This window comes from Talpa occidentalis, unplaced genomic scaffold, assembly GCF_014898055.3.
Source record: "Talpa occidentalis isolate TD23 unplaced genomic scaffold, MPIMG_talOcc4v2.1 talOcc4.13, whole genome shotgun sequence".
NCBI classification, from domain to species: Eukaryota; Metazoa; Chordata; class Mammalia; order Eulipotyphla; family Talpidae; genus Talpa; species Talpa occidentalis.
Window position 1 is genome coordinate 38,744,967 of NW_023601322.1, and position 14,820 is coordinate 38,759,786.

Genomic DNA, 14,820 nt, shown 5'->3' on the forward strand with positions numbered 1-14,820 from the left:
GAGTTTATAGCGTATGATTAAAACTATATTAAAAATTAGTTTTTTCTTTCCTTCAGAGTGGAAAAATTATGGATGGATTGTGGTTTCAAAAACATATGCAGTGGACATTGAACAACCCCAGGGGTAAGGGGCACAGATGCCTATGTGGTCAAAAATCTATACAGCTTTTGACTCCCCTTAAATTTAATAATTCGTAGTCTTTTGTTGACTGGAAGTCTTACCCATAACATAAACAATTGACTAAAATCTATTTTGTATGCTCTATGTATTAAAGACTTTTCTTACAATAAAGTAACTTAGAGAAAAGAAAATGTTATTAAGAAAATCACAAGGTTTATCTTTTTTGATTACTGATTAATATTCCATTGTGTATATATGCCACATCTTCTTGATCCAGTCATCTATTTTGGGGCATTTGGGTTGTTTCCAGGTTTTACCTATTGTGAATAGTGCTGCCATAAACATAGGGGTACAGGTGCTCTTTTGAAGATAAACTCATGCCATTTGCAGCAACATGGATGGAACTCAAAGGAATTATACTCAGCAAAATAAGCCAGAAGGAAAAAGAAAAATATCACATGGGTTCACTTACAGCAGGGGAACCAAATAAGACATCAGTGTAAAAAATAATAACTGTACAAAACACAACAAAGCAAAAATGAACAATTATAAGTCAGAGACATACTGCAGGGGAGGAGGAGGGAGAGGGATCAGAGGGAGGGAGGGAGGAGCACAGGGGACTGAGGTGCTGGTGCACGGGTGCATTGGTGAAGGAAACTCTATGGGGACTACACCTGAGGTGGGCGGGGGAGAAAAAATTGTTTAAAAATGAACAATGATGTAAAAAAAAAAAAAAAGAAAAATGGAAAAATTAAAAAAATTTAAAAAAAGAAAATCACAAGGAAGACAAAATACATTTATAGTACTACAGTAGGAACTTATCAATGCAGTGGGTTTACAATGTCTGTTTACAAGGAAATCCACATATAAGTGTACCCACGTGGTTCAAGGACCAACTGCATAGATTTATGTAAATATGTCAGGACAAAGAGACACAGGCTGCAGCCTCCCACGGTCTCAGCCTCCATCCTCCCGCATGCTCTGCAGCTCATTTTCATTATTTCTGTGTGAGGTGAGGCACTTCCATCCACTCCTGAACTTTTCATACTCTCACCCTCCCTACCTATAACACAGCTGGCCCTTCTACAGTCTCCTTCATGGATCCCCAGAGAGAAGCAGGAGCTGAATCTCCTTGGTCAGGAGATTCATGGGACCCTACCTCCTGCATCTACACAACTATGGGACCCCACCTCCTGCATCTACACACACAGCTCTAGTTTTCCCACTTGGCTCTTTGTTCCTGTGGGAAGGTTCCAGTGAGGTGGCTCTGTGACCTGCAAGGTGGGCCAGGCTTTATGGGTAATTGACCTCTTGTTTTAGTTGTACTTACTGAGAAGTGTCCAGATGTCTGACCTTCACCTGCCCTCTCTACTTAGGACAGCTTCTCTCTTCACCAGCACTGTCAGCACAGACAGGACTAGTGAGACAGTCTTCCCCAACATCAGTTCAGGAAGAGGCCTCCCTGACACTCACCGCTGGCATGCCTTCCCCACGACGTGATCTCGACATTGGCACACCCCAGAGGAACCACTGCATATGGGGGTGACAGCTCCTCCGATATCACACTGACACCCTAAAATTCAGGAAACAATAGCAGTTACTCATCAAAGCCTCTCCACCCTGCTTTCCTTCTCTCTAAGAGAAGTGGGGAGCAGCCAGACCAGGGGTGCAGAACTGTGTCTTCTCCCTCCAGATACATCCTGTATCTGGCAGGTGTTTGATATATGTAGCGACCACCCAAAGTGAGAGAGCATGCCTCCCTCCCCAAAGTCCAGGTGCTCATTGGAGATGCACTCATAGTTCAACATAAGAGGACCATAGCCCAGGAGCCAACCATGATGTAAAAAATAGTACTAACGTAAACATGTGCTAAAGAGAGACTGTAAGACAAACACCTGGCGGGGCACCCACTTCATCCATTGCATGACTTAACATGGTATTATCTCTCAAAATTGGGCATGAGCTTTTTGGATAATACAAGATACATCTTAAAATTCTGCCTTCGTATTATTTATGGTGAGTTCCCTCTCCATCCTGATTCTATTTTTTATAATAAAAACTATAGTGTGCAGGTGTAAGAGAAGTGGAGGCAGCCCATTCTGTAATTACTAGTTTCAACTGAATGTTTGCCCACATTTCCTGCACAGAGTTCCCTGGACAAATGATTAGTCTCAGAAAGTCTGTGTGTAGATAATGGACCCCAAGAAAAGGCTGTTCTGTTACTATCCATCAGCCCTTGAGCTTTACACGGGATTCACTGTAAGAATTTACCTTGACACCCAAAGTAACTGCTCTTCTCCAAAGCAAAATATCCATCTTCACATGTGTCGCAGGAATCACCTCCAACGTGGGACTTACAATGACAGTCCCCATCCCGCTGTGGCACAATGGGCCAGATGATAAAACTTGGTAAGATTATAGAGATCCCTAGTTTCCCAGATTTAAAACAGGCTCATTGTAAAATATGAAGCAGTGCAGCCAGATCTGAAAATTTCCCATAAGATTCCCATGCATTGTACAATGACAGATACTAAGAGCCTCCCACAGAAACTCCATAAGCGATTGCTATCACATTCCCCCAGTACTGTAGGAAAAATCACCCCACATTCATTACCTGACCGCACTCTCCAATCCCACTCACTGTTCCCGCCATATGGCACTGGCATTCTGTGAAGAAAAGACAGTGTCCTTGGGCCAAGGGTTACACAAGGGACAGTTGTCCCAATAGGAACATGACAGCAACATGTGCAGTCACTTTCTAGCACACTGCAGCAGAATTCCAGTTTGCACCACTAAAGCCTAAAATTGGATTGCTTCCTGGGGCCAGCAGAATAAAAGGATGGATTCCATCCCCCTACAAGGAGCAATGACTGCCTTACGCCCATTCTAAGACAAAAACTGCAGCATTATGGGAGTTTTCAATGCATCTTGTATCGAGGTCATTACTGACAGGCTTATATGAAAATACACTCTATTTCAGGACATTCACTCCACTTAACCACCTTTAGTTTAGTGTTTTTAAATTTCTATCCTGACTTAAACAGAGGCAAAAAATGAAAACTAATGTCTCCCAGAAAGAGGAGATTATGAAAACAAGGCAGTAAAAACCATTTATCAAATAGCTGCCTTTGCAAACAACAAAATACATATGGAAACAGGACATAAATCCCTGGCGGAGATATTGAAAATGACAGAAGTTCTGCCAAAAGTGAGGGGGAAACATCAAAACATTTATACAGAAATTAAGACAAATTGAACTGATTAAACAAATAGCTCTTTTGTGGATTTAATCACTGAGGTAGACACACTCAAGAGGAAGTTACAATAGACGATTGTGTGCGAGAACCCTCACCTGAACAGCCATCAGGGTTTTCTTTGACCAGATTCCAGTATAATGGTTTGCAGACACTGCAAGTAGGACTTTCCACGTGAAGCTTGCATTGGCAATGCCCCTTTGAAAGAAAATCAAACTAACATTTGACATCTTGGAAAGAAGACATTTACAAGCCTGTGTTCTGAACAAAGCTTGACACAGAACATATTTTGGTCATGAAAAGTTAAGTATATCCAGAGCAGGGATAAAAGTACTGGGCTGATTTCAACAGTCTGCTCATTGCTTTTGTTTTATTATTTATTTTTTCTACACATAATGCATATTGGTGGTTGAAACAAGACTGGAAAATAAGGAAAAAGAAACATGTTGAAATCACTCTTATTTTTAACATTGTCATTATTTGTTAGTTCTGTTACATCATACACTGTACCTTTAAAAGGAAAAATGTCTGAAAATTTAACATGTTGAGAATCGATAAGGAATTATGTATCTGAAGATGTTTTCTGTAATACGCGGGAGTTGCTGTCTTGCTCAAACATGGCCATGCCTCCTTGGTCTTGTTTAAGACCATCTCCTTGGCCCCCCTAGGGCCTAGAGCTCCAGTCTCTGAAACTAAGATGAATAATTTCTAAAGCGCTGCAAAAACTAATCAGGATACCAAGCTACTGTATCAGGAATAATATCAAATAAATTGCAATTACGTTGCACACAGTTTTATTTAATGTGTACTGGCCATTTTTGTTTCTTCATTTTGATTGGTATGGCAGGCTGATGTTCAGGGCTCCAGGGTGACAATACTGTAAACTACAGTAACACCAGAGTTAGGTATTTACCCAAAGAATATGAAAACTCTAATAAGAAAAGATTTGTGCACTGCCATGTTCACAAAAGCATTATCCACAATAGCCAAGTCTTGGAACCAACCTAAATGCCCAATGACAGATGACTGGATAAAGAAATTGTGGAGTATAGACTCAAAGGAATACTATTCATCTATTTAAGAAGATGAAATAGTGCCTTTTGGTGCAAAATGGATGGATATTGAAGTGATTATGCTAAGCAAAATTAAGTTACAAAGTGAAAGACGCTCACTGTGGAATATAAATAACCAAAGAAAACAAACTGGCAAAGCACAGATAAAATAATTCTTAGACTCTGCAAAGGACATGGTGAGTGGTCGCCAGAGGGGATGGGAGGGAGGGAAGAGGGACCTGGGAAAGGAAGGGGGGTAAGACATCTGCACTGGAGCCTTAGTGGGGTGTGAGTGAATTATGTGCACATGTTGAGGTGTGAAGATGTACCCCCAAAATGTACAGTTATGTAAATGACTGGCAAATCAATAAAATCTGAGGGAGAAGGAGCGTTAAATTCTAGGACACTAGAATTATAAGTTAAAATAAACTTGTTATTTTTTTGTTGTTGTGGGGGTGGAATCACAGTACCACATACGCACTTTCAAAGAGAACAATGTCCTATTTAAGGAAGGTCCCAGATCTTATTTTAACTTACTTTCAATTTCCGGGCACTCCCGAATGTGTTACTCTTCCTTAAGTATCAGAATATAGAATTGCAACCCTTTGATCACCCTCTACTTACCAAACTGGAGTCGAGGGTACCCGCTGGGTCACAGGCGCTGCTGGAGCCTGTGTGTGATTCAGAAATGTTTTAAATGTCTGCAGTTTTAATTGGTTGTCTCTTTTTTTTGCGTTTTAAAAGTTTTACTTTTATTTTTTTAACAGTGAATCTACATTTATGTTTATTGATAGATGGGTGCCAAAGACTTTGCATATAATTCATAAAAAAGCACACTGAACAACCTTGATGATCCTTAATCCCCAATACACCCCAATATACGAGAGCCACTGAATGACTATTCCTTGGATACTACTGAAAGTTCATGTCTAAAGGATGATGATGGAGACTGGAAAAGATTCTTAAATTTTGCATATCTTAAGGATTTTCCAGAAGAGGGCGATGTTGTATCAAGAGACATTTTTGTCCATAAAAAATTGCAGAAATTTTAAGTACCTTTTTTTAGCTAACTGAAACTTAATTCTTTGATTATTATGACCCTTTGTCCCCCACTTATAGTATAAAGTTACTTTTAAAATTAGTTTTCTTTCCCACCTTATTCAATATAGTATTACAAATTCAATGTTATTTCTCTTCAATACACTGGGATCTTACCATTCTCAGTATTACTATTATTCAGCATTAGGAATAAAGAGGGCTTGGGAAGCCTGTTCTGAGCCTGATATTTCAAATTTACATGAACACATAAAATGGGCTGTTTCTTAGACTTTTTGCCTCTTCCTCAATTCTTTTTCATTTTTTTGTTTTGTTTTAAAGTTTCACCTCATTCTTCTGTAATAGTCCACACAACCCCTCGCCGCTTTGTGATTTTCAGCCTACTCACACCCAGCCTTTGGCTCTTCCCCAGGCTGCCATCCAGCTCTGGAGAAATCATGGGGGCTGCCCAGACCCTCTGCTCCTGCTGTGTTCTTCTTTTTGACCCCGTGGAGGCCAGCAGACTCACCTGGGACAGCTTCCCACTCTAGGGGCCTTCTCCAAGCCCAGTAGACCCCTCTCAGTTACAATTTCCACCAGCAAGGGACTCCCTGGTGGCACAAGGGGTTAAGATGCAGCACTGTGGAGCTGTCCCAAGCCACTACAGCATGAGTTCGATGCCTGGTCAGGGAGCTACCCACATGGCGCAGCAGACCTCTCCTGACTTGCCCGCTGCTCCTCTCAGCAGTGTATTTCAGTCAATCTGCCTGTTCTGTTCCCCACTCTGTCTCTGGTGAATCCTTTCACTCCCCACACTTCTGGCCTGTACCCCAGTTCTTGTATGCATAAATAAATAAATCTTTAAAAAAAAAATTTCCACCAGCAAGAAAGCCTGGTCTCCTGAGGACTCAGGTGAGCAAAGCTCCAGGGACTCAAGTTGGAGCTTGGCCCATCTGCAGATGGCTCTGAACTCGAGGCTGAAAGCGCTATCAACAGCAGGATGGGGCCTGAGAAATCCACCTTCTCCTGGTGGAAAGTCCGGTACAGCCTTCCACAAACATCCCTTTCTCAGCAGGGAAAGGGTCCTTTGAATGCAACTGGCAGGAGCTACCCTACACCCAAGGCTGCAGGCTCTGGAAGGAGCAGAGGGAGATTCCCAGGGCATCCCCTCTGTGCCCTCTGCCACAGAGCTCGGCATCTCTTGGGCTCTCCTGTAAACAGAGGGGTGAGCACCACAGCAGCCCCAAGCAGTACTCCCTCCTTGGCTCACTCTCAAACCCAACAGACTCTACTTCACCCTCCTCCTTCTTCCCTGCACACCCATGCTCATGTGTAAAGACACAAATCCCTGTGGCAGGCAAGAAAGGAGAGGAACCCCATAAAGGTCCTGCACTGCCAGCCAGCAAAGAGGACCTACTAGAACCCCCCACAAGGGGTCACAGGGCAGCCAACATGGGTGTCACAAGTCCGGACCAGAAAGCAGCCTTGGGGCCAGGGCAACAAATGCTCACTGTCGCTGAAAGGAGTTGCCTTTGCCACACTGCCACATCCCGAGGATTTACATGTGGATCATAAAACAGTAATCATTTCTGGATTCATTTGAAGATGCACACGTGGTGTGTTTTCAATGGACTCGAAGTGGGGAGGAACCAGGCAAATTAGGAGCAAGTGTGGTAGAGGTGACTGTGCGGGGCGGGGGGTGGGGTGTGTGTGTCTGTGGGTTTCCAGGCTTCTCTGGGAGGCTGGCTGCACACACGAGAGAGTACCCTCCTCCACCCCCATGTTTTGATACCTTCTCTACCTTGGCAGTGAGGGAAGTCGTAGGCCCCTGAATGACACCTGTCACACCGCTGTCCCGTAATCCCCGGGCGACACTCGCACTGTCCAGTCACTGGGCTGCAGGGCATCTGGTAGGAGCCAAGGGCTGAACACTGACAGGCTGGAAGAAAAGTCCTCAGTCAGGCACAAGGTGGTGTACAGGAGCATACTGGATAAGAGCACAAGCTGGGGCCAGGAAGACCTACTTGCTAACTCTAGTTTCATCTCTTACTAGATCTGAATCAGAAACAAGTTGCTTAATTGCTATAAGCTTCAATTTTCCCTTTCTTTTTTTTTAAGATTTATTTATTTATACAAGAGCTGGGGTACAGGCCAGATGTGCAGGAAGGTGAAAGGATTCACCAGAGACAGAGCGGGGAACAGAACAGGCAGACAGATGAAATACACTGCTGAGGGGAGCAGCGGGTGAGGCAGGAGAGATCCACCGCACCATGTGGGATTCTTGCTGGCCGGCCGGGATTGAACCCGCACTGCAGAGGCTATGGACAGCTTCACAGTGCAGCATTCAACCGCCTGCGCCACCAGTGAGGCCCCAATTTTCCCTTTCTTAAGTGGGAATAATAGTAGTGTCTACTTGATAAGGTTAAGGTAGAGATTAAGTCAGATAATACTTGAAAGAACTGGAGACAGCCTTTTCTCCTAGTGAACATTCAACATGTGCTGGTTTTTATTGCTGTTAACTTCACATTCAGCAAGAGTGGCTGGCTGAGAATGAAGGCTTCGGGATGCTTCTTACACATAACTGGTGCTCACCGAAGAAGAAGGAGGGACAGGTGATAGAGGGGATGTTACCCATTGGAGCTGTCACTTTAGTCTATATCCCACTGGGGATTAAACGCAAACCATTCCAGACCAGATGAGCCTACAAGTGTCCCTCTTTTTTTCCTTGTCCCTCATTCTCCATAACTAATTTCTCAGGGTTCAGTGGGGATGAATAGACATGAAAAAACATACGGAGTGAGAATAGATGAGGAAAGCGTGCTCGTTTTGTTAGGGGGCAGGATGTCCTGAGCAAACTCCATACAGGCTTTGCGGACTCCACCCCCAACTCCATCAAGACACTGGGAACTACAAATCCCATGATCACCAAAGGGAAGTTGTGAGGACCTGAGGGCGGAATTAAGCAACTATGTTCTCTGTTTGAGTATTTAACTGGCCATCTGGCCCGGGGTCGCTCTCTTGGCCATGTGGCCTGCTCGGTTTTTCACCAGCTTGGTGGGTCATTGGGATTCCAGGTCAGCGGAACAGGTAGGACGCATTTACAAACTTATCTCCCTCTTTTTCTCCCTGATTATTCATTTCCCATTTTTCCTTCACTTGTAAATAAACCTTTTATCAACCTTTTGTGTGTGTCTGCAGTTTAGCATTAATAAGTCCCCTTTAAGTGTGCGGGTGAGGACCCACAGTCAGGCAACCCATTTTATATCGGGGTTGCTCTGTAACAGTTTCCTTCTTCCTGCCTCAGTAGGTAAATTAAACATACAGGGATGGAGAGGACAGATTCTGGCCATTTCCCTCTCTGCTCCCTACTGGGTCAGGTTCCTACTGACCCCATGTCTGTGAGGCTCATCTCCTATAGGACTGAGTTCCTCAGCTACCAGCTCCATGTGCAGGGCAAGCACCTGCTTCTGGAGAAGTGAGCAGAGGAGATGGGCCACTGAATTCCTGAGCTGGAGGGTTTCATGTGTTAAGAGCAGGAAGGGATTGGAGAGGTTATCTCCTGGAATTCCACTGTTATACAGCAAAGCGCAGAAGTTATGTGACTTTTCCCAGGTTACCTAATTAGTCTGTAGCAAAAGTCTTCAGTCTCTGGAGCAGACATATCTGAATTCAAGTACCAGTTCTGCCGCTTAATAGGTTGTGCAATCAAAGACACACTGATTAACCTCTTTTATCCTCATTTCCTCTTCCATATACTCGAATTAAGTATACGACCTATCTTTTAAGGTCATTAGAAAATCACCAGTGACAAAACTTGAAAAGCACTGAGCACATGTGTGGCATAGAGGAAGTTCTCTGCAAGTGTTCTCTCTTAGTAATGCTACTACTTTGATGATCCAAGTCAGCCCCCCAATGCCTGGGAGGTCTTCTTTACATAATCTTGTGCTGCAGTGAAGGTAAACAATGGATTAGTTTGATTTCCAAATTTCTATTCAATATATATAGTAAGAACTATAAGACTTTGTTTGCAAGGTTGCCATGACTCCACACTTACTGAGATCTTGGGGAAGATAACATTCATGCAGCAAAGTGTCAGTTCTGATGATTTATTTGCAGGTGTCCTTAGGATCTGCAAATGCCCACATGCAAAAACCTTGGAGCACAGCACTCCTGCAGGGGCAAGACTACACCACTTTCATTCTCTGTGAGAGGACTCAGCCCAGACCCATGTGTGGGAGTCACTCAGGTGCTTTTTAGTGGAGATGATCAAGGTAGCATTTGCAGTTGTCACTGGAATCATAAACTCTCACTGATGGAAGGGAACTTAGCTAGGTTTCTCACTTAGAAATCACCACAGACCATGAAGTGTTCAGACAGTTACAGTTAAAGGAACAGCAGATCTAGAAAATTTACTAGCAATCCCTCCCTCCCCCACCTATTTTATATTCACCCAGCCAGCTGATTTTGTTGGACTATTGTGTCCAACCTCATTGTAATTAGGTGTTGCTGTAGAGGAAAATATGAAAAATACATGCATCCCAACTCCAATAAGCTAAAAATCTAGAAGAAAGCCTAGAAAATCATTGACATCGTATGAAGCAGCCCTCTTCCCCCACCAAGAAAGTAAATGTAAGAAGGATAAAGAAATGTGCCTCAGGGCCTCCCCAGTGGCACAGCAGGTTGAGTGCAGCAGTATGAAGCTGTCCGCTGCCTCTGCAGCACGGGTTCGAACCCCAGTTCTTGGCCAGGGATATTCCCACATGGCAGGGCAGACCTCTCCTGTCTCACCCACCGCTCCCCTCAGCAGTGTTTTCAGTCATCTGCCTGTTCCGCTGCCCACTCTGTCTCTGGTGAATCCTCTTACCCTCCCGCGCCTCTTGCCTATACCCCAGTTCTTGTATAAAAATAAATAAATCTTAAAAAAAAAAAAAAAGAAATGTGCCTCATACCACTCAGCCAGCTTCGCAGCTGGCAGAACAAGGACATGGGTCAGCTGCCATCTGCATCCTGTCCTTCCATGGCCTCTGGTTCTCCCAAGGTTGTCTGCAGAGAGCTAAAGAATTGTTTCCTGGCTCTGTGAAGGTTAATTTTATATGTCCACTTGGCTATGTTATAGGCTCAGACATTGATCAACACCAGTCTCGATATTACTGTTTTTGGAGATGGGACCAACATTTAAATCAATTTGAATAAAGGAGATTATGCTCCTTAATGCAGGTGGACCTCATCCTGTCAATTGAAGGCCTCTGGAGAAATCTTGGAGGTCCCCACAAAGAAGGAATTCTATCTCTAGAGAGTCTTTGGGCTCAAGCTGCTGGTTCAATTTTTCCTGAGTCTCCTGTCAGCCTGCAGATTTTGGACTTACTAATTTCCAGTTCTGTAAGCCAATTCCTTCAAATAAAGCTCAGTCTATCTCTTTTTCTCTCTACACAAGAGAAACACATCCTAATATTGTGCCTGGTGGCATAGGAGTTAAAGTCTCGGCGCTATCAAGCTATCACCAGCCGCTACGGCATGAGTTGGATCCCCAGCCAAGGAGCACAGCAGACCTCTCCTGACTCTCCCATTGCTCCCCTCAGCAGTGTATTTCAGTCAGTCTGCCTGTTCTGCTTCCCACTATGTCTCTGGTGAATCCTCACACCCCCCACATCTCTGGCCTGTACCCCAGCTCTTGTATGCATAAATAAATAAAAATAATCTTTAAAAAAATCAGAAAGATGCTCATTTGTTAGCGATTCCATTGAAGCATTTGATAGGGAAGGGGGAGAAGATGCAGTTGGCTACTCTGACACTTGTGCTTTGCTGAACAGAGCTCATCTTCACTGTCATAATCACACCTACTCCCAACACAAGCTACACGAGCGTGGATCCATGTGGGCAACTGACATAGAAGGCCCATCCTCCCCTGCTGCACCTCCCCCTGCAGTGACCTCCTTCACTGCTGTGCTGGTCCACGGCACTCCCCCTCCTGCCTGGTAGCTCTTCAGTGTTTTATGGAAAAAGAAAATTTTATAGATTTAAATGCATCAGTTGGGGCCTCCCCGGTGGCGCAGCGGTTGAGCGCTGGGTTGCGAAGCTGCCCGCGGCCTCTGCGGCGCCGGTTCGATTCCCGGCTGCTCCCCGGCCACTGGTGGAGGGTCCCACATGGCGCGCAGACCTCTCCTGCTGCCCGCTGCTCCCCTCAGCAGTGTACTTCGGTCCTTCTGCCTGTTCTGCTCCCCGCTCTGGCTCTGGTGAATTCTCTCACCCTCCCGCGCTTCTGACTGTATCCAGTGCTTGTATAAACAAACAAACAAATAAATAAATAAAACATGCCTCTATTAAAAAAAAAAAAAAAAAAAAGCTTAAAAAAAAAAAAAAAAATGCATCAGTTGTGCCAGTAAATGGAGCACCAGAGTCCATGTCTACAGAGCACTCCTTTGAAAGTTTTATAAGTGAGAAATATCTGTAGCTATTAATAAGGATTCTCAATACATTTTAATGGGGTGCTATGTGAATCTTGTATTTATAAGTGCAATGAAAATGTTGACAGAATATACATATATATAGATAGAGACAACTTGTCTAAAAGATTGTGTTCGGACTAAATATGTTTGTAAGAAATATATTTTGAAACCTGTTCCAAGAGCAGAGATGACATATCTTTTTACTGTTGCTTTTTAAAGTTAAGTTTCCTAATGTACAATAAATTTGCAAGGGAAGCTTTTTAAAGATAAGGGAAAGACAAGGAGACTCAGTGTCTTCATCTTAAAATAGATATGTAGGCATCCCCAACTCATGTTCTAAAGTTTCATAACATGGAACAGCTTTCCACAAAAACAATGCTATGTGCAAGAAAGAGGTTACCACACCTTCCATGATGCCAGTTTAGCACAGAATCTACCTCCAGCATGATTCACACAATTTGAAATAAGCATCACCTGCAATGATGTTTCCATAGGGAGTACATTGGGCTTTCCAACTTCTAATATGGAATTTCTCCAGTTGAAGTCAAGACAGAGAAGGAAAAGATAACACCCTCTTTGCTCCCCCTCCAACCTGCAGACCAAATCTCTGGACAGTGATTGCTCAGAGCTCCTGTGGCCTCTCTCCTGCAAACAGGGTAGGAGAGAGAGATCCACGCGCAGGGAACATCCAGGAGTCCAGGGGGAAAGGAAGGATTTGGGAGACATCTATGACACAGGAGGTGCTGCTGGGATTGGAGACTCAAATAATGTCAAGGGTCGTGTAGAGCAGAATGGGGATTAAAGAATAATATAGCCAACCTATAGAAGCAAGGGCTTCCTGGGCTCTAAGAGCTTTATGGGGGGGCAGGGGGAGTCATCCAGACCCCCCCCCCATATGAGTAGGCACTGTTATAGGAAACTGAGGGATGGACAGAGAGGCTAAGCAACTTGCCTAAAATGAGAGAAACTTGCTAGTGAGAAATTTGCTCTTCATAACTTTATCCTTCAGCTTCCAGGAGGGTTTTTCCTACTTCTAGCCCATACCCTTGTGGGTAATGTTGCTCATCACAATTTGAACCTTCTCCTGTGTTTGGAGGCTGGAAAGCTAAAAACAGCACTCCCAGGGGATTCTCCTGGAGCTGGGTTCTGGATGCCAACTGGGTTTGCAAATAAGAAATACTTGCATAAGATAAGGAAGTTGGCAAGTAAGGAGGAGGCTGCCTTCTTGTGGCCTGCGGGGAGGGCAATTCCAGAGTTTTGCCCTGTCTGGCGCCCTGCGTGCCAAGAAATGGCCATGTAGGGAGTGGGACTGCATTCCTTCTCTCCTTGAGCTGTGCAGCAGCAGTGTGGGCTTCAAACTCAGCCACGCTATTGGCAGCTTCCTCCAAGCCCAGCCTAGGGCCTGCTGCTGCACCCTTAACAGCTTAGATTAGCACCTAATGTCCTGGGCGCAAGTTCCCTTCCTTATAATACCTGGGGTGGTGCTTAATTCTTACCCTGAACCCCAACTGATAGTCTTCTTCTTTCTCATCCTTTCCCCTATGACAGTCAGAGGGAAGTAGGCAAAGAACTTGGACAAACCCACTCATTCATTTGCTCATTCACGCAACATAGACATATACCTATTATTCCCTAGGAACTGGGCCAGATAACTTCCTCCCACCCTCCATCCCTTCAGGGACCCTTACTAGGATGGGATAGTAAGAGAAAAACCAAGTGGGGAGGGAGGCACTTGTGGTTTTGTCTGCTGTTCTCTCTCCCTGAAATGTGCTGCCTCCTCCCTGTGTCTGCCTGGCAGGTTCCCAACACTGTTCAGGTACCTCCCTACTGCCTCTCCAGACCAGGATCTGCACCCAGGCAGCTGACACCACAGCCCCTGTCCTCGACCACCAGGAAGGAGAAAGGGTTGGTTGCACAGAATAAAGAAGGGAAGTGACAGGGTCCAGATAGGAGGTCAGTCCCTGGAGCACACGCACCTAAGCCAGAGCCCGGCTTGTTAAACTGCAGGCCACACAGTTCTTCCAGAAAGAACCTCTGGATTTCCTCAAGAGGAAATTAACCTTGGGGACTGAGATCACTACAACAGGTGCTGTCCACTTACCTAGGCAGATAGGAAATGAATAGAAACCCACACGGCAGGCGTCACACCGAGGGCCCTCAACGCCCGGGCGGCAAAGGCACCTTCCCTGGGCATCACATATATGAGGGAGCACTCCTTCCAGGTTACAGTCACACCCTGCAAGAGAGAAGGAGCTGTCAGAGTGGGGGGCTCCACTCGCTATTCCTTTGCCAGTTTCGTCTTTTCCCCAGTTATCTGACATGGAAACATAGATTATAAGTTATCTAAGGTTTATGGACCTTCTTAACCTGAAAAGACTATATTTTAGAGGGAAATAAAATAGTCCACAAAGGTATTACTGGATGGTCTCACTCATAGCAGGAATTTAGAAAACCTAAATAAGGGACCAGGAAAAAGACTAACTATAATAAAGTAAAAATCAAAATCAACAAGTAACTATAAACCAGAGACATACTACCGGGGGGTGGGAGGGAAGAGAAAGGATTAGGGTCAAAATAAAGGGGGGTGCAATTGTATGGAGAATATAACCAAAATGAAAATGCATACATTGTGCAAAGATGAAAAATTATGTAAGAATTACATAAAATAAAATATTAAAAAAATAGCCCACAAAGGCAAAGATGCTATTAAGAAACCAGAGATACCAGAGTGAATACTAGTTTGCAAAACAGTTATAATCTGTTAACATCTACCCCTGAGCCTTGTTTGGCAAAACTTTAATAGATTCCCAACTAGTGGCAATCTTGAATTAAACATATATCTACTTTCCATTTTTTAGAAGAAGAGAACATAAATTCAGTCCTACTATGTGCCAGATGGGGCTTTAGGAGGCT

The 14,820-nt window shown here is 44.3% G+C and overlaps 1 protein-coding gene across 1 annotated transcript in view; it reads right to left on the reverse strand.

Moving 5' to 3' along the window:
• The window catches only part of LAMA3 (laminin subunit alpha 3), a 262,122-nt gene that overhangs the window by 145,403 nt on the left and 101,899 nt on the right, over positions 1-14,820 (reverse strand). Inside the window, 7 exon segments of the mRNA XM_037508729.2 lie at positions 1,594-1,693; positions 2,392-2,497; positions 2,735-2,787; positions 3,473-3,572; positions 5,051-5,097; positions 7,263-7,400; positions 14,009-14,143. Of these exon segments, the coding sequence (XP_037364626.1) occupies positions 1,594-1,693; positions 2,392-2,497; positions 2,735-2,787; positions 3,473-3,572; positions 5,051-5,097; positions 7,263-7,400; positions 14,009-14,143 (679 nt within the window).